Raw genomic sequence first — 19,441 nt, forward strand, 5'->3', positions numbered from 1 at the left:
ACTTGTGGAATGCTCTCCCCATGGAGTCTCGCCTGGCACCTTTGCTACATGCCTTTAGGTGCCAGGCAAAAATATTCCTCTTCTACCGGGCCTTTGGCTAATTAGACTACCAATGGTCTTTTAAACTGTGTGTGGAGGGGCTGTTTTTGTTGGTTACTATGTTATGTATTTTAGTGTCTCTCTTATCGTCAACTGCCCTGTCATGCTCAGATGAAGGGCAGTATAGAAATTTAATAAATAAAACAAAATTAACTCCCATCATTCCCAACCATTGGCCATGTTCTCTGGGGATGATGGGAGTGGTAGTCCAATAATGGCTGCCCTTGCTGTGGAACAATTCTTAGAGTATGACAAATTCAGTGGTGCCAGAAATCCAACCCTTCGGTTGGGGCACCTTTCAGTTGTGGGTCCCACCAGTGTGAAGGCCAGTGTGCTCCAGATTAAAGAAATGTAATTATTTCACGCTTTTCTGTACATGGATTCCTTTGAATTTCTCCCGCTGGCTGTATCCAGCTTACCTCCTTGCTGAAATGTGAAATGCTCAACTGGCAATGTTATTGCCAGACTTGGAAACGACAGAATAACTTTGTTCAAGCCTTTTGTTTCACCGAATAATGCTATTGATTTATGATCACTTTGCTCTCCTCTATAAGCCTCTCCTGTTTTGACTCAGCCATAACCTAGCCTTGCCTTCTTTCCCTTTGTATATTTAATTCTTCTGTTGCAGTTATGGCCCCTTTCAACAGTGTCCTCACCTGTCCATACATCAATCAAAAACATGTATGCCAAATGCCTGGCAGGCCTTTAATCTTGACTTAGTTTCTAACATCAAAGAAATACTTAACTCTTTTCATTTCACTACCCAGACACCTCTTCTAACACAGACTCAGAGTTCAGGTATTTGCCTCCTTTTGTCCCTCTGACTTTCCGCTTCGTCTTGAGCCACAGCACAGGGCACCCACCAAGGCATCACCTCTTGACTGTCCCCTTTCACTGGTTAACCGGATGTCAAGTTCTCGGAGCTGGCTGAGGAAACCAGAGTTTGGGCAGACTCCTCTGTGTTCCCGCACGGACTTTAGCGCATCCACGAGGGTCTTGTTTTCGCAGATCATCAAAAAGGCAAGCACAAGGGTGGCGGAGCGGCTTATGCCCATGGCACAGTGAACTAGGACTTTGCCTGCAAGAGAAGAGAAGACAAGAGCATTGCATATATGTTAGGGTAAAAAGACCCCAGGTTTCTTGGTATGGTATATGTTGAGACTTGCCAGTAGGTCAAGACTGTGAAACCCAGTGGGGAATGTCAGAAATCTTCGTGTCATAATCCTGGTGTGCGCCCTTCACCAGCAAATTATGATACAGTCATACTTCATGTTATGTCCGCTTCAGGGTGCGTCTTTTCGGGATATGGATGCACCAAACCCAGAAGTCCTGGAATGGGTTACTTCCAGGTTCAGCACGTGCATGCACAGAATCACTAAATTGTGCTTTATGCATGCACAGAAGCGCCAAATTATGTCACACGCCTGCACAGACGCAGCGCTTCAGGATGCGGCCTTTTCATGTTGCAAACGGGCCTCCAGAACGGATCCCATTCGCAACCAGAGGTACCACTGTATATGGATGTTGATTGAATGCCTTTTCTGACTCTTACCAGTAAATATCAGAACTTTCTGTCATTTTCCCTTAGCCTGTTAAAATCTTAAGACCTACCAGTTCATCCAGCTGCCTCACAAAAAGTGGGTCTTATTGTGCGGATGGTAACATGCAGAGGAGCTCAGCCCCAATTGTGTCCTATCTCTTTTGCAATGCAGCTACTGTTTCCTGCCACCCCGATGAAAGGGAGAGTTCTTAATTAGCCATGTCCAAGGAGGATTAATTCTCCTGGGGTCTCTCCTGGGGCCTTTTCCCTTCAGTGGCATGAGAAGAAACCAGAATCCCATCCCTAATATAGCTGTATAAGAAGGTGACAGAGACATCTAGCTGGGTATTCCTTCTGACGGTTCAATTAACTTAATTTGGTGTTTTAGATTTCAAAATGATTCAGTGTATCTCTGTGATTTTGAAATGTCAAACGACTTGGCATGTTGAAGAATCTAAGTTTGTGTGCTTCTCTTTTTCAATTTGAGCTTCAAACAAGGAAAGCACAAAAAGTATAGACTGGAAACCTTCGGTTTTCGTTTGAATGCCACTATACGGCATAGAGCATAGCAAAGATAGTGTCCGCAGTCCACACAATATGGTCCTCATCAAAATTCTGTCCCAAATTCCTCACCCAAATTCATTCAGATTTACCATTTTCACAGGGGAGTTGTTATTTTGAATGGATTTTCCATTGAAAGAGGTAAATCAGGATTAAATGGGGCAATAATTGTTGCATCTCTCATGGACACTTGGACCATTTGAATATAGAATTGTAGAGCTGAAAAGAACCCTGAGGATCAACAAGTCCAACCCCCAGTGATGCAGGAATCTCCACTAGATCATACATGGCAGGTGGCCATCGAACCTCTGCTCAAAACCCTCTGAGGAAGGAGAGTGCCTCACCTCTTGTGTGAGGTCCTTGCTGTCAGAATGTTCTTCCTGAAGTTTACTTGGAATCTCCTTCCTTGTAGCTTGAATCCATTCGTTTCGGTCCTAGCCTCCAGAGCAGGAGAAAACAAGTTTGTTCCACCCTCCATGGGACAGCCCTTTAGATATTTGAAGATGGCTATCATATCTCCTCTTTACCAGGCTAAAACATATCCAATTCCCTCAGCTATTCCTCATAAGGCTTGGCTTCCAGACCCTGTATCACCCTCACTAGGGATGCTGTGGGATAAGGATTTGCCCAAGCCATCCCAGCGAGCTCCATGGCTAAGCAGTGATTTGAACCCAGGTCTTCTTGGACCGGGGCCAGTCCTTTAGTCACTCACATCATACCTGTGCTTTGAATGCAGTAAGGCTGCCAGGACACCAGAGATGACATAGATTGCCCTGCCTGTTATATTTACCTCTGGGAGAGTTCAGTGCTGCTCTTATATACTTAGCAGCTGGGTGGAAGTAAATGCTGAGATCAAACTTTGGGTCATCGTCCGCTTCAACTCCATAGTAATCCACAGGCAGGTCTTTGTAGAATTTGGCCCCTGTGTCAATATGGAACCTTCCAGCAGCGGCATTTACTATGTGGGTGATACCCATTCGGCGAAGCTGTTCTATATCACGGGCTATATATCTGTGGGGAAAAGAGTATTTGCCTTAGATTTGTGCTAGTTGCACCCATCCTTCCTGACCCTTAAAGACCACACAACAAATCTCTAGCCAGGCAGGTTCCCCACATCCAGCGCTAATATGCTGTCTATTAACTAGCGTATTAACTGCTAACTTTCTAGACCAGGCATCCCCAAACTGCGGCCCTCCTGATGTTTTGGCCTACAACTCCCATGATCCCTAGCTAACAAGACCAGTGGTTGGGGAAGATGGGAATTGTAGTCCAAAACATCTGGAGGGCCAAAGTTTGGGGATGCCTATTCTAGACCATGCTAGATTTAATACCCTTGCTGGTTTGGGAACCCATAGCTCCCAAACTTGGGTCTCCAGCTGCTTGTGGACTACAACTCCCATCATCCCTGGCTAGCAAGACCAGTGGTCAGGGATTATGGGAATTGTAGTCCACAAGCAGCTGGAGACCCAAGTTTAGGAAACACCGCCATAGAAAACCAGGCAGGCTGTATCCACATGGTGCTTTATTCCATCTTCATGACTTTTCCCTAACTTCCACATTATACTGAGCTTTCACACCATGCAGAAACCTCTTCTGCAAGTATAGCAGAGCATGGTAACGGTTTAGTGCTAATTTCCATGTTTCTTGCTTCCAGGGGAAAAAATCCCTTTGCAAATAATATGGGGAGGAGTGCTAAATTTGCACCATAGTTGCACTGTATTCATACTAGTTCTGGAAGTGGCTTTTACATGGTGCCAAAGCTTGAATACAATATGGAAATTAACCGTTAGGGAAGCATGAACATGCCAAGTCAATGCAGTCCTGGTGTGTATTTGTTTTTTGGAAGATTATGGAAGGTGACGCATCAGCCGTCCTGTTTCCTATGCTGCGCATGTGCAACAACCCACCATCCATATGTTTGGCAGGTTTCTGAGTTGTGCTTTTAGATTTAGAATCTCCTAAACCTGTTTGACCAGGAGACCAGTGTGCAATGATGCCTTTTATCAGACTAAACCACATGTCTTGTGCAATACCAAGCCAGGTTCAAGTTCCTTGCATTAATTTACAAAGCCCTGAACAACTTAGGTCCAAAGGATATCCTGAACCTTATATCCCACCTTAACCGTCTACGGGAGCATTGTTGGTCTTCCTCAAGCTGGTGAGGCTCACTTCAAAACAATAAGTTATCATGTCATTGGCTCATATTCTGCCAACATTCAGCAAACTCCTTCTGTTTCAGCTTTTAAATGCCTCCTGAAAACTTTTTTGTTCCTCCGGGCCTATGCAGGCAATTAAGAATACATCTTTCCATAACTGTTAATTGATGTCTGTTTTTAACTTATTCATACGGTTTTTGCTGCATGGTTTTATGTATTGGAGTGGGAAAGCAGAGTTGGGAAGAGAGATATTACTCTTCAGTGTTGGGAAATGCTTTCAAATAGCTTAGATGCCATTGTCCCATTTTTAATTGCAAAAACAAAACAAAAAACCAAACCCACACCCCAGTAGCAAGAACCAAGCTTTTAAGCAACCACTCAGCATGGTGCCTGGATGTCTGGGATTTTCCCAACACTAATGCTGGCATTTAATTTATTTATTGGAAGGCTCCAATTTGCTTTTCAACCAAACGTTCTCGCTTTGGAACACAATGAAGTCGTGAAAACTCCAGAAGCACAAAAGCATTTTTTTAAAAAAACATTGGGTGATAGCCAGCAAAGCCATTTTTGGAGCAGACCTATTGAAATGGACGGATTTGGTTACTTAAGTACAGGGGTTTAAACGGGTCTGCTCCAAATATAGCTAAAACTGAATATCACCCATTCAATCCATCAAATCATCCAATAAATGCAGCAATGGCAACCACTCCCTCCAAAATTAATGAGCACTGAGTGTCAAGACAATTGGAGTAAAAATGGTGTGTGTGTGTGTGTGTGTGTGTGTGTGTGTGTGTGTGTGTGTAAATATATAAAATCTAATGGGGCCTCACACACACACAAAAGCAGCTCAAAGAGGTCTGAACATGCTCAGTAGCCATGGAATATATTTGTATATTACCAAAGCATAGTAACATTTGGGGGATGTTGAAGGAAATGTCAGATGACTTATGACTTAATAAACAAAAGCTACTGCTCATTGTTAGAAAGGCAGCCATCTTTGATATTTTCTTCTTTTTTTGTATATAATTTTTATAGAATTTTCTGTTTTACATTTTAAATTACTCATTTTTACATCCTGAAGATATCAATGACTTCCCCCTTCTCTTTCCATGCTTCATCTGGCATATCATAAATCCCTGCGCATATTTTACAAAAACTATAGGCTACCATTCCGTATTCCATTATTGCCTCCATCCAAACCTATTTACACTGTTGAATTTATCTGAATGCTGCCAGCCTTTTCAGCTGTAGAGATATTTTCTTTTTAATGCTGTCTTACAACAACTCAACAGAAACAAAGCAAAAATCCCTAAAACAAACAAACAAACAATGTCTTTTGGGATTAAAATTTGCTCCAACTGAAGAATCAACCCAAAAAGTCTGGTGTTTTTTTTTAAAAAAAACCTAAAGTAAGTTAATAAACCTCAGCTCTAATGAATACCAGTCGTAGTCTGCGATATAACCTCAGCTTCTAGGCAAAGGCCTGTGATGCCATGTGGAAACAAGGACAAGATGGCAGAATAAGCCTTTTGCCTGTCTTTTCCTTCTCTCCGCCTTTGGAAGTTGTTATAACATGGGCAGAATGTTTGCTGTCATCCGTTTAAGCCAGTTTACTTACAAATCTCCAATGTAGAGGTTAGGCCAGACTTCGTTGACGTTGCCGCGGCAGGGAATGGGCGACCACAACATGCGTTGGAGTTCCCCCATTTCTGGGGTTTCATAGCTTCCCTGGCTACTGGAAGTGAGGCTCGAAGCTCTTCGTATATTGGGCCGCCGCAAGTCATCCCCATTTAGTGAATTCCAAGACATTCTGAAAGACAATGGAGAGAGACTTTCCTCATTGGACCTCTTGGTAGCCAGTGGCCTGAGAGTTAGACTGGGCAGACCTTGGATCAAATCCTTACTTAGTCGTAAATCTTACAGAATAACCATGGACCAGTCTTTCCCTGTCAGCCCAATCATGTCCACCACCCTGAACTTCCTAGAGTCAAAGAAATCATGGTATACTGTTGGGTATCTTCTATGTCTTACTGTTCTTGTTGTTCCCACTTTTAACCAGTGCTTCAAAGCAGTATACATACAAATTAAAGATTGCCCTGTAAGAGTAGGATTTGCTACAGAAATCTCCTTCCTTAGAGATTTTTAAGCAGAAGCTGGATGGCCATCTGTCATGGATGCTTTAGCTGAGATTCCTGCATTGTAGGGGATTGGATTAGATGACCCTTGGTGTCCCTTCCAATTCTATGAATTGGGGATTGGGGGGGATTCGAATCCAGGCCATGTTTGGGGATTCTAATTAGGCAGAATCTCATTTCTGCCATCTAGTGTCAGGGAGGTGGCAGCAGTTTTGACCCCACTGTTTGGAGGTCTTTTAGAAATGGATTCAAGCAAATATATATATTTTTTCACATACCTCGTACGCCAATTTTCTTATGACATGATTCAAGAAAGCTCTATATACTTTAACCTTCTCATACCAAAAATATGCATGCCAACCATACTGTTATCATGACCTTCAAGCTCTAAAACAGGGGTCAGCAAACTTTTTCAGCAGGGGGCCGGTCCACTGTCCCTCAGACCTTGTGGGGTGCCGGACTATATTTCAGGGGAAAAGAAAGAACTAATTCCTATGCCCCACAAATAACCCAGAGATGCATTTTAAATAAAAGTACACATTCTACTCATGTAAAAAAACACTGATTCCCGGACCATCCATAGGCAGGATTTAGAAGGAGATTGGGCCGCATCCGGCCCCCGGGCATTAGTTTGGGGCCACTGCTCTAAAACATCGAGATAATATCCATTAAAATAATATCCATTCCCTTATCCAGCATAGACAGGATGCCTTATAATATAATCTTGAATCTGGTAGGGAGAATCCGCCCCTGTCTTTAGAATCTATCAACAATTTATATTTTATCCTTGGCTTCTTCCCCTGCCAGATAAATCTAGTAATATATTTTTTGCTATTCTTTGAAGTGCCCCACATTGCTGATCAAGGGTATTGATTGGGGGGGGGGGGGGAAGTAACATTTTTGGCAATGCATTCATTTTAATTACTGATATCCTTCCCAATAGCAATAAATTCCTCCTTCCCAACACCTCTAAGTTTTTCTTTCTTTCTCTCCAAGTTCTTGTATAGTTGTCCTTAAAAATATTTATACTGTATTCTTAACTGTTATCCATACTCCTAAATATTTAACTTTCTTCTCAATCCCCTCGTCCAATAGGCTTGCAGTTTGGGGTTGCTGCTTATTCCATTTCTGCTTATAGATCTGGGGGTGACCAGGAGTGCCTTCTGCCGATTCTATCTGGTATGCCATTGATGTCTTCACCTGGGTCAGCTCCAGGTGGTCAGCTCCAGGTTAGATTACTGCAATGCACTCTGGATTGATCCTGCCCTGTAAATCGTCCAGAAACTTGGATTACTATCTGGAACCAGCAAAGCAAGCCACATCATGCCAGCTCCGTGCTAGCCTCACTGATTACCAGTGTTTCCTAGTTTATTGTTCTTTAAAACATTTAAACCCCACTTTTTTTTCCACAGGGTAGGAATTTAATTATAAAACAATTCCCTACACATAGGAAAATGAGAGGTTGTGGTTTAAAAGCCAGGATGTTTGCCGTAGTATTTAGTTTCTTTGTACAGTGGAAACTTTGGTATGGAGGAATATTCAGTTGTGGGAGCCCCCATTAAATGGCACATCCTAAAGTTTACTGCCTCAGAAGAACTAGGTCTTTTTCAGGAAACAGGCTTCAGGGAGATTCCTCCCCCCCCCGCCCCCCAGGGCCAGGCTAACACCATCCATTTCAAGGAAAGCTCTCTCTTTCCATTATGGCTCCTTTCCACAAACTTCACATCTTGTGGCCATTATTGGGGCTAGTGACTGACTGCTTAACCTGATTGCCTCCCTGCAGCCACAATTTATTGCTTGTTGGGAGTGCTGCGGGGATGTAAGCAAAATGACTCAGCCCACAGTGATGACTGGAGTAGGGCTGGCTGGCTTTGAAAGCCGAGCCACCGGTGGTTTCTTGGGACGCAGAAGTATTCGAGCAGCCAACTGTTTGTAAGAGAATCTCCCCAGCAGCTGGAATCCAAATAACGTCTCCCGATTTAGGAGAGGGCTCTTCGAAAAGCAGCTTTCATTCCACTTACATGATTGGTATAAGGTGACCAGATGCAATGGGGTGCAGAGCCAGAATTAATTTGGGTCCCCTGGTATTCGATGGCTGTGCGTCTGTAGTGTCCGTGCAGGGAAATATTCCCTGCGGAGCATGTCTGATCTTTCAAACATATCGGTTTTATGAGAGCTGAACTCTCACAACTTCCTCCAAAGAATCTTGAAGGACTATAATTTGGGGGGACTACAATTTTTCACCCTCCTCTATATGACATCCTTTTATATATTTGAACATGGCTATCATATCACCCCTTAACCTTCTCTTCTCCAGGCTAAACATACCCAGCTCCCTAAGCCATTCCTCATAAGGCATTGTTTCCAAGCCTTTGACCATTTTGGTTGCCCTCTTCTGGACACGTTCCAGCTTGTCAGTATCCATCTTGAACTGTGGTGCCCAGAACTGGACACAGTACTCCAGGTGAGGTCTGACCAGAGCAGAATACAGTGGTACTATTACTTCCCTTGATCTAGACGCTATACTCCTATTGATGCAGCCCATAATTGCATTGGCTTTTTTAGCTGCTGCATCACACTGTTGACTCATGTCAAGTTTGTGGTCTACCAGGACTCCTAGATCCTTTTCACATGTACTGCTCTCAAGCCAGGTGCCTCCCATCCTGTATTTGTGCCTTTCATTTTTTTGCCCAAGTGTAGCACTTTACATTTCTCCTTGTTAAAATTCATCTTGTTTGCTTTGGCCCAGTTGTCTAATCTGTTAAGGTCATTCTGAAGTGTGATTCTGTCCTCTGGGGTATTAGCCACCCCTCCCAATTTGGTGTCATCTGCAAACTTGATCAGGATGCCCTCAAGCCCATCATCCAAGTCATTGATGAAGATGTTGAATAAGACTGGGCCCAAGACAGAACCCTGTGGCACCCCACTAGTCACTTCTCTGCAGGATGAAGAGGAGCCATTGATGAGCACCCTTTGGGTTCGGTCAGCCAGCCAGTTACAAATCCACTGAATGGTAGCATTGTCTAGCCCACATTTTACCAACTTCTTTACAAGAATATCATGGGGCACCTTGTCAAAGGCCTTGCTGAAAGCAAGATAGGCTATATCCACAGCATTCATCTACCAGGCTTGTAATTCTGTCAAAAAATGAGATCAGATTAGTCTGACATGACTTATTTTTCAGAAACCCATGCTGACTTTTAGTGATCACTCATAAACACTATCTCCAACTCCTTGAAAGATTCCATCAATGGTGTCTCCGAAAAGTTTTACACATCACTTGCAAAGACAGGCAATCTAATGCCAGTGTACTGGAAGAAGCAAATATCACCAGTGTCAAAGCAACAATTTTTCAACATCAACTTTGTTGGACTGGTCATGTCGTGCATGCCTGAGCATCATCTTCCAATGCAACTACTCTATTCCGAACTTAAAAATGGAAAGCGTAATGGTGGTGGCCAACAAAAGAGGTTTAAAGACTGTCTCAAGGCAAATCTTTAAAAATGTGGTATAAACACTGACAACTGGGAAACACTGGCCTGCGAACGCTCCAGTTTGAGAACAGCCTTTGCCAAAGGTGTCATGGGCTTTGAGGAAACCTATGTTCCCACTGTAGAAGGACGTGTGGCTCCAGAATTGGCCTCCACAGTTACTTACGGACTCACTGTTAAGACCATGTTCATGGAAGACAATCTTACTTGGTTATGTGTGATCACCAAAGAAGAAGAAGATATAAAGATGCAATGCCCCAAGTGACGGCATAGAGTACCCTAGCAAATCCCATGCTAATGTTGTTTTGAGCTTGTACTCTGACAAATCCACGGACAAGCACCTAATTTCCCTTTCTTTTGTGTTGCTGAAAGCTCTGAAACATTTTGTTGCTGCTTGGCAGATTTCCTTGTCCAGTTACAAATGTTCTGTGCTATTTTAACACAGATGCATTTAACTACATCTGCATGTGTTATATCTACAATCCTTTATATATACAATCCTTTAATTACAGGCGTCGTTACATCAATATCCATCAAGAGTAGGAACGCCTGGTGTAAAAGTCACCCAGAGGGCTTTCGCGTGCCAAAAGTGAAGTTCAAGTCCTCCGGTGCCGATGATGTCACCGGCATTTGCGAGGAAACACAAACATTTCAAACCTGCTCTGGGAGTTGTGTCCTTCCCAAGCTCTAGGTGTTGCTGAAGTCATCATCTGGAGAAAGAGAGATCCCCACAGCCTGCTTTTGGTTTTTTGGCAGGAGAGGCAAAGAAACGAGTGGCCACCAGGCACTGCAATCCATTCTCCTCCAGACCATATTTCCTTTGAAGAGGGTGAAATATTTGGCAGAGCAACGACTGCAAGATGGGACCCTGTAACTGAAGCGGCTGCAAAACTGTCTGCTGAATGTTATTTTGGCTTTCATCCATTTAGAAAGTGCTGTTGAATTACTGCTGAAAGTTTAGGTAAGCCCTAATTTTAGGAAAGTTTCGGGGGTTGTTATATTTAAATAGAAACTTCTATTGAATCACTTTCCAGCTGCAGCTAAGAGCCAGTGTGGTGTTGTGGTTAGCCAGTCAAACTGGGACCCAGGCAGCGGCGTAGTGAGCATGCGTCGCTACGTAATGATGCATGCGTGCAACATAGAGGGGGATCGCAACCCCCCGTGACTTCAAAACGGAGCCTAAACAGGGTGTTCAGGCTCCAGGTAGATAGCCCGCTGGCGCAGCGCACCCGCCGCACCAGCAGGCTATCTGCCTGAAGCCTGGACGCTCCGTTTAGGCTCCATTTTGAAGTCACGGGTGTGTGTGATCCCCTCTACGTTGTACACATGTGCAGCATCCCGCTGCACATGCGTACTACGTAGAGGGGGATCGCGCACCCCCCGCAACTTCAAAATGGAGCCTAAATGGAGCCTCCAGCCTAGAAAGCATCACTCGGCGTGGCGGGCGGGTGCCACCCTGGAGCCGGACGGGGGTGACAGTTGGTGCCCCCCGACTCTCGAGCTTCCAGCCTCCATGTAAAAAGCTCACACGGGCTTTTTACTGGGAGGCTGGAGGGGCTCGCCTTGGGAGTCGCTGGGTGGGGCGCCGACTGTCACCCCCCCCCGAGTGGAACCTGGGGCAGACCGCCCCTATCGCCCCCCTTGCTACGCCCCTGGACCCTGGAGACTAAGGTTCAAAGCCCTGCTTGATCATGAAGTTCACTGGGCACCCTTGGGCCAGACATTGTCTCTTAGCCCTAGCCCTACCTCACAGGGTTACTTTGAGGATAGTGTGGGTTTTTTGGGGGGAGGCACGTGCCCCACCTTGATCTCCCTGGGAAAAGGTGGGGCATAAATGCACAAAACAATGAACAAACCAGGATCTGGAGTCTTGAGAACTGAGATTGTGAGAAAAGGGCAGCCTCATGTAAAACAAGCGTCTCAAGTGCATGTTAAAATGAAACTCAACCCACATTGGAATGTTCATTTTTCAAGTGAAGCATCTGGGAACTTTCAAGGGAGCTTAGAAACAGCAGCAATACACAACTTGGGTAAGATGTGAAAGTTCTCAAGCAGCCTTCACACATCCCTGGCAATCTGTAAACCAAATGGGTATTTTTGCTCCTTGTTTTATGTGTGCATATATTGGTGTGGGCACTTGTTTTTTGTCGTCCCCCCCCCCCCCCGCTCATTTCCTTTCTCTGGAAAGGCTGCTGTCATGGTGAGCTACAATCAAATCACGCAGCACACTGCCTTCATTGTGATGTCACTACATAGGACATGGTTTGTGAGATCACAACACACACACACACACACACAATTCATTGGTTGGGGCCGATGAAAGGAGAGCTTCGAACCAGTGTCTGATACTGGTGAGATGTGCCCAATGGCAACCCAGTCTGAATCGGAGGAGGCAGCGGATGCTGCGTATCAACTTGAGCTTCCAAATTGTCACTGTGGGTAGCAGCTCTGAGCAGGGCAGGCGGCCGTAATCCTGTCTCAACAACACAAAGGTAGGAATGACAGTCTCTGTCACTCAGTCTGAATGGAAGGGAAATGATTGCAGCCATGGCAGTACTCCCCTGTAACATAAGCCTCTAGGAGGAGGAGCTATTCCAGGGGCTCCCTGGAATTAGAGGATTAGAGTGAGCATCGAATAGTCCCAAAAGCTTGTCATTCCTATGCTTCGGGCAAGCTCCCGACTGCAAGCGCTCCCCTGCAGCCCCCCCCCCAAAAAAAACAAGGCACAACACAAATTCAAAGGATTATATGTAATAGGCGAAAAGATGTAGGCTGTGAAATCTTATGCAAGTTTGCTCGGAAATGAGTTTCATTGAGTTAAATGGAATTTGCTCTCGGGTAAATGGACACAGGAGTGCAGGCAGTCTAAATGAAAAGAAAAAAAGGAGCGACCTCTGGAGGGACCTTTGCATTGCAGGGAGTGCTGGGCAAAATCTGGAGCAAGTGTGTGAACTTATCAGGACTGACCTGCTGGGAGCCTGAAGGGCCCTGCCCTCCTTCTCTCCACCTGGCTTGGGGCGGGGCCTGACAGGCTCCATAAACGAGGGCTTCGGCTGCTGCTGGGCAAAGAGGGCTCCATTTTTGTTTTTGTTTTGTTTTTTAAAAAATTATTTTTTATCTATGTCGTTTTAAATTGTGATTGATATTAATGCTGCATTCTTAGTTTTAGATTTCATGAATTATGTGGAAACTGTTTTCCATTTGGTTGTGTACTTTCTGATGTGTTTTATATATTGTTTATGACTTTTGTTATGTTGGCAATTATGTAAATCTCGTCATGCTGTAAGCTGCCTTGAGCATTGTTTTAACTATGGAAAGGCGGCATACAAATAAAATGATGATGAAATACCAAGTCCGTTCCTTCGTTGCCAGAAATATTCAGTGGGTGGGTTTGTTTCATTTCATCAGGTTGCCGACACTCCCTAAACCCTCTGACCAAGCCATCACCTGCCTTTGTGAAAAACATGTCTGATTATTATATATTGAAAAGGAAACATGATGTAAACTTATTTTAATAGCTTTCAGTGCATTATATAAACTATCGGAATGGGTTCTTGCCCAGGTTGAATACCTGCCCAGGTAGCTTCCAGGATGGGTGTCCCTATTTTCCCACCCTAGTTACACTACTGCCGTGGAAAGTAGAGGGAAGAAATCTATTTCCATATACAGCAATCACGCTGATGGCGATTATGTCATTCCCATCTGGATTTCACCTCCTTAGCTTGCCTGTGCTTCCTGAATGTGGCAATCTGCGGTAGGGATGGCCGCAAATTCAGTTTCCTTCTCTGCCACTACGTCTGCATCTTCAGAGTGGCAACCAGCAGAATTCTTTCAAGTCATTTCTTCCTTATGGCCTCCTGCCAGATAATTTACCTGAACTCTCAGTCCCATGCTGAGACATATTTGCAAAGCACTTTGAGGAGAAAATCACTTCCATGCATCCAATTCCGATTTGGATCCCAGTACGTTTCTGAGCACAATTCAAAGTGTTGGTGCTGCTGACCTTTAAAGCCCTAAATGGTCTCGCCCCAGTATACCTGAAGGAGGATCTCTACCCCCATTGTTCAGCCCGGACACTGAGGTCCAGCTCCGTGGGCCTTCTGGCGGTTCCCTCACTGCGAGAAGTGAGGTTACAGGGGACCAGGCAGAGGGCCTTCTCGGTAGTGGCGCCCTCCCTGTGGAACGCCCTCCCATCAGATGTCAAGGAAATAAACAACCCATCTGACTTTTAGAAGACATCTGAAGGCAGCCCTGTTGTTTTTAATGTTTGATGTTTTATCGTGTTTTTAATATTCTGTTGGGAGCCGCCCAGAGTGACTGGGGAAACCCAGCCAGATGGGTGGGGTATTACTACTGTATATGATGATGGTGATGATGATGATGATGATGATGATGATTACAGTGGTACCTCGATTTAAGTACACAATTGGTTCCGGAAGTCTGTACTTAACCTGAAGCGAACTTTCCCATTGAAAGTAATGGAAAGTGGATTAATTCGTTCCAGATGGGTCCGTGGAGTACTTAAACTGAAAGTACTCAAACCGAAGCGTACTTAAACTGAGGTATGACTGTATTTTTATTGTTGCTATATTGGATGGAGGACAATTATATAATATCTTAGACCCTTCTGGTTGCTTCAGCCTAGATTAGTTTATTGCAGTCAGAGGATGCTGGCAGTATGCTTGGAAGAGTACATCCAGCCACTTATGAACTTGACTTTTGACAGCTGTTATAACTAGCTGAGTGGGTTGTGATTGGCTGGGTGCAGAAAGTGGTAAATATCTCACTAGGACTTTTCCTTTTCCTTAGTGAAGCACTGAAGAGGGAGCTGTAGGTTTTCTCTTGAGGAAATGGTCCCTGGATTGAGGCAATTCTTCCAAATATGAGCTGATCATAAATCCTCTGGATGAATCTGCCAGTTTTGGGTTCTCTTAGTTTCTTATTCTCATCTTTTAAATCGGTCTGCTGTACCAGTTTGTTAATGAAGTCTGCCCAAAAATGTATACTGTACTCACACTTCTTCTAATATGCCTGATATTTTAGGCCAACTTTTAACTTATTCTTTGTCTCTTGATCTCTCAGACATATGCTCCTTCAACCATTGTGGTTCAAAACTGGTTGAAGCAGGGTTCCAGGAAAGTTGGGCAAAGGCTTGCAAAAGTATTTGGGCTAGCTTCAATCCAACTTGTGAAGTCAGTTCTAACTATTCAAACAAGATATTTTTGGCTAGATGCCTGCTGCAGTATGCTCAGACATAATTTGGATCCAAGTTTTATAGTGAACCCCAGGGCCAAAGTAAGCAGGAACGCTCAAGAAATTACATCTGTTTGCTTTAAGGTCACATTTCCAACTAGAGTTGGCCGTTCTGAGGGCATATCTATCTGCACCGCAGCTTTAAATTATCCATTGCATATTATTAGCAATGAGTAATTTTTCTCTCTCCATCCTGTCCCATCCCCTCCAGTGGGGAGCAAGGTCTTATGGCTACTGTGTTCCCCACAAGGATTCTGAATATGCTTGTAAAATACCATGTCAACAATTTGTGTTCCTTGCAAGACACTGGAGGGTTATTTCTGTCTGTACTTGGGACAATGAAATAGATCTTCCAGCAAAGCCACCCTCTTAAAGGAGGCATCGGTCTTGAAGTCTACAGTGGTACCTTGGTTCTCAAACAACTTGGAACCCAAACACTGCAAACCCGGAAGTAAGTGTTCCAGTTTGGGAACTTTTTTCGGAAGCCAAATATGCTCCTTTTTGAGTGCCAGGCTTTCGTTTTGAGTGCCACACTTCTGTTTTAAGTGTGAAACTGAAATCTGTTTGTATTTGCTATTTATTTTGCGGTTTTTTTGTTTTTTGTTTTTGTGGCTTTTTTTGTTTTGTTTTTGTGACTGTGTGGAACCCAGTTCAGCTACTGATTGATTGATTGTGTGATTGCAGTACATTGTTTATTGCTTTCATTTTATGGATCAATAGATAGTAAAGTTCATGTTAAATTGCTGTTTTAGGGGTTGTTTTTAAAAGTCTGGAAGGGACTGATCCATTTTGCATTACTTTCTATGGGAAAGCATGCCTTGGTTTTGGAACGCTTTGGTTTTGGAACGGACTTTTGGACTGGATTAAGTTTGAGAACCAAGGTACCACTGTAGTTGTTTATGAGTCCCCAGGGCAGCAGCGGGGAACTTGCAGCCTTCTCAGTGTTGTTGAGCTTCCATTCCCATCATCCCTGACTATTGGCTATGCTGGCTGCTACTGATGGGATTTGGAGTCCCAATGATTCTCTACTGCTGCCCTAGGAACTACGGTCGTTTAAGAGACTTTCTGACTATTCTATCAAGGTTAAAGCCAAGCCCTGTTGCTATTTCTGTTGACCTCATTTGTCCCTACACTGAGTAATCTTTTTACTGCCCTATCCCCCAGCATGCTATTTATTTATTTTATTGCCCAACTTACCACAATGCCTGCCAGCTGATCTGGCAGCAAGTTCAGGTCAAACGAAGTTACAGAGGCTCACACTGAGCACAACGTATAAATGCCTTTCTCGGTTCATGTGCCTTTGCAGGGCAGCCCAGGGCAGATTGAGTTGAGCTGCTCCCGTTGCGTTGGATGCAATTGTAAAAGTTGTCTGGCTAAGCCTCAGCACTAGAACAATGGCCTCTTTGCAAAGGTCACAATCGGGCGTATCAAAAAGGTCTGGGGAGGGCAATGTGGAAGTGTGTTAGACTCGGGCCAGTGGAACCTGGGTTCAAATCCCCAGTCAGTTATGAAGCTCACTGGTTGATGCAAGACCACCCAGTATCTCTCTCAGCCTTAACCTATTCCCATGTCTGGATAGCGAGCAACAGTCTTTCCAATGTGTTGATGGAGGAAGCAGTAAGGACTAGACTCAGAAGTGTTTCTCAAACCTGGGTCCCCAGCTGTTGTTGGACTACAACTCCCATCATCCCTAGCTACCAGGACCAGTGGTCAGGGATGATAGGAACTGTAGTCCAAAAACTGTCGGAGACCCAAGTTTGGGAAACACTGATTTAGTATCTGTTTTCAGGCTGTGCTTCTGATATTTTAGCAAGCTTTCCTCCCCTTAGCCAGCTTTCTTTCTCCTTTGCTGTGTGATCCCAACCACTCAGGGATTCTGTAGCGAATATGATGACATCATGATACTATATAGCCAATCACATCTGGCTTATGTGGCAACATGAAACTCCAGCTGAGAGGGAGGGTGGGGCTTCCTGGACTCTTCACATGGGCCATCCTAGCCAAACCAGGGGGGGGGAGAGGAAATCAAATATGAAAATTTTGATTGACTGTGGCAGCACTAACTTATGTCAGCCACATGGGGCATGGGACTCAGCTAACATTAGTAAAGAAACAGTGATTTGAATGTGCTATATACATGAAACACCAGATGGCACCAGAGAGCAGGAAATTTCCAAGCATGATTTTCCATAGAGATTTTTTTCTTTTGGTTAAAATGATCTAATTTCTTACTTATTTCTAACAGTTTCCCCCTGTGTTTAGACGCACCCCTGGACAACTATTTTATGGCAAAGGAGGGCCAAACATCTTATCTCAAAATCAAGGCACTCAGGCTTCCCCACCCCTTTTGGAGCAGGTGGCAAAGATTACTTTCCTCCCTGCTGTTGTTAGTTAGGCATAGAATATGGAGATCATCTTTTGGTGGGAAATGAGGACGAATGCATTTCGTCTGTTTCTGATTTTATTCTTAAAAGATGGGATACGGTCAACTCCAGAACAGTTGTAGCCACCTGTTCAATTAGAGTTTGTGAACTGAAGCTGATTGGAATTTGACACTCTGTTGCTTTGCTGGGTTTTTGGGATGGATCAATGGAGGCTTCTCGGATATCAGTGACACAATCTGTATGCTAGCCCATGGAATCCCAGATGTCTCCCATAAATCATTAGCATACAGCCCCTGCTACAGCCGAGAAGGCTGAGTGTAGCATAATGCACTAAAAATAATAAATCAAATTAGCACAAAGGTCAAGCCAGCCCAGAGGGACTGGGGATCAGCTAGTTCATCCTTGCAGTGCAAGCTAAACGATGCGGTGAAATAGATGGAATCTCCACCTGCCTCTTCCCAGAGACATAATTCATTATCAAGCCCTGAGATGCAAGGAAGAAAATGTGGCCGCAAGAGAGTTTAGTCCGAGCAATGTGGCAGGGAAAAGGAATATCTGAGGCTCCTGCAAGGGAAGGTAGAAAAGCTGAAGGGGCTAGTTTGTATGGCAGAAATCGAAAGTTCCTGGCTACCCCGAAATGCTGCAAAACTGTCTGAACTATATGGATGTGGACAGGGGCATCTTAGAGATGGAAACCAGGGAGGTGTCAAATAGATTCTAGAACCAAAATGTGTTTGTTTCCAAAAATTCTCATTTTCTAATTATATTGTCAACTATCAAATATTCAGAGAATATTCCAGTACCAGTAATTTGGAGAAATGCTGGAGGGTATGGAGTTATCTCCTTGGCTTGGGGGGAAGGGCGTCGTATAACTCCAACATTTCTCCAAATTACTGGTACTGGAATATTCTCTGAATATTCAATACTTGGCAATAAAATTAGAAAATGAGAATTTTTTGGAAACAAATGTGTTACCTCTTTATCTCCTAGGCTCGGGGGGTGTCACATGAGTGAGTATACAACCTTTAGAAGACATCTGAAGGCAGCCCTGTATGGTTTTATTATGTTTTTATATATGTTGGATGCTGCCCAGAGTGGCTAGGGTAATCCGGTAAGATGGGTGGGTGATGATGATGATGATTGTTGTTATTGTTATTATTATTATTATTGAATAGGACATCCCTATTTTCATTGGTGAAATGATGGAGGGTGTGTAATACCTCCTGGACTTGTGAATACTTGAATTGTGGGAGTAGTACAGAGAGACTGTGCTAGATTATAAATATTCTTGGTTTGGTTTCCATCGTTGTGGTTAAGCAATTCTCTGCTGTAAATCTAAAAAACCTGAGCAGTCTGTCTCTTTAGACTCACAGGGAATGTGGGAGGAAACAGAAGTGCCATTTGATTTCTTCCTCCCCACTTGCATTTTGCTTTCTCTGAATAATTGCTCCAATCCTTTATATTTCAATCCTGTGAAATATATTTACTAGGAGGCCTTGTGTGGTAGCGATTAAGACTGTGTGTGATCTTTTTTTAAAAATAAGATGGAATTAGAAGCAGTCAGCACTCAGTATCAAGGGGAAGGGAATTCAGAAAAGCAGGGCTGCAAATTTATCACAGCGGCAGCAACATGCCTTCCACCTAGCGAAGCCAAGATCATAATAACAGATGCACATAATAATTACCTGCATCTCAAAAGGCAGCTCTGGGACTTGCGAGTTCTGCCTCCTGCATCACACAGACAGTGAAACAGCAGGGTAAAGATGTAACAAAAAGCAGAAGGAAGGCAGCGTTGGTGGTAAGTACTGAAAGTCAAGGGGCA

General features: G+C 44.1%; 1 protein-coding gene and 1 long non-coding RNA gene across 6 annotated transcripts in view; one reads left to right on the forward strand and one right to left on the reverse strand.

The window, feature by feature from the left end:
• Positions 1–781: 781 nt before the first annotated feature.
• On the reverse strand, positions 782–19,413 carry DUSP13B (dual specificity phosphatase 13B). 4 transcript variants are annotated; one of them, XM_088670116.1, is made up of 5 exons: positions 19,305–19,412; positions 6,857–7,757; positions 5,975–6,166; positions 2,991–3,211; positions 782–1,177 (listed from the first exon to the last, which is right to left on the reverse strand). In XM_088670116.1, the coding sequence occupies exons 3-5, from the start codon at positions 6,163–6,165 to the stop codon at positions 894–896; spliced, it is 696 nt and encodes a 231-aa protein (XP_088526242.1). In that variant the 5' UTR covers position 6,166; positions 6,857–7,757; positions 19,305–19,412; the 3' UTR covers positions 782–893. The 4 variants fall into 4 exon arrangements, with proteins under 4 accessions (XP_088526242.1, XP_088526240.1, XP_088526241.1 ...); XM_088670114.1 differs by having other exon boundaries at positions 6,857–6,951; positions 19,305–19,410; XM_088670115.1 differs by lacking the exon at positions 19,305–19,412 and adding an exon at positions 10,548–11,153.
• Positions 14,403–19,441, forward strand: part of LOC118096633 (uncharacterized) — a 43,121-nt gene continuing 38,082 nt past the window's right edge. Inside the window, exon 1 of one of the 2 annotated variants that reach the window (XR_015950135.1) lies at positions 14,403–19,417. This is a non-coding gene — a long non-coding RNA (uncharacterized LOC118096633). The remainder of the gene's footprint in view (positions 19,418–19,441) is intronic. The other variant, XR_015950136.1, reaches the window with a different exon arrangement.

The sequence above is a fragment of the Zootoca vivipara genome, chromosome 5, assembly GCF_965207765.1.
Source record: "Zootoca vivipara chromosome 5, rZooViv2.hap1.1, whole genome shotgun sequence".
NCBI classification, from domain to species: Eukaryota; Metazoa; Chordata; class Lepidosauria; order Squamata; family Lacertidae; genus Zootoca; species Zootoca vivipara.

Bases quoted from the DNA above. Each gene is read 5' to 3' on its own strand.
- DUSP13B (XM_035138674.2), bottom strand. From the start codon at position 6,165: ATGTCTTGGAATTCACTAAATGGGGATGACTTGCGGCGGCCCAATATA. The intron at 3,212-5,974 runs GTAAGTAAACTG...TTTTCCCCACAG, and splicing joins AACCTCTACATTGGAGATTT to ATATATAGCCCGTGATATAG. The intron at 1,178-2,990 runs GTAAATATAACA...CTTCTCTTGCAG, and splicing joins AGCACTGAACTCTCCCAGAG to GCAAAGTCCTAGTTCACTGT.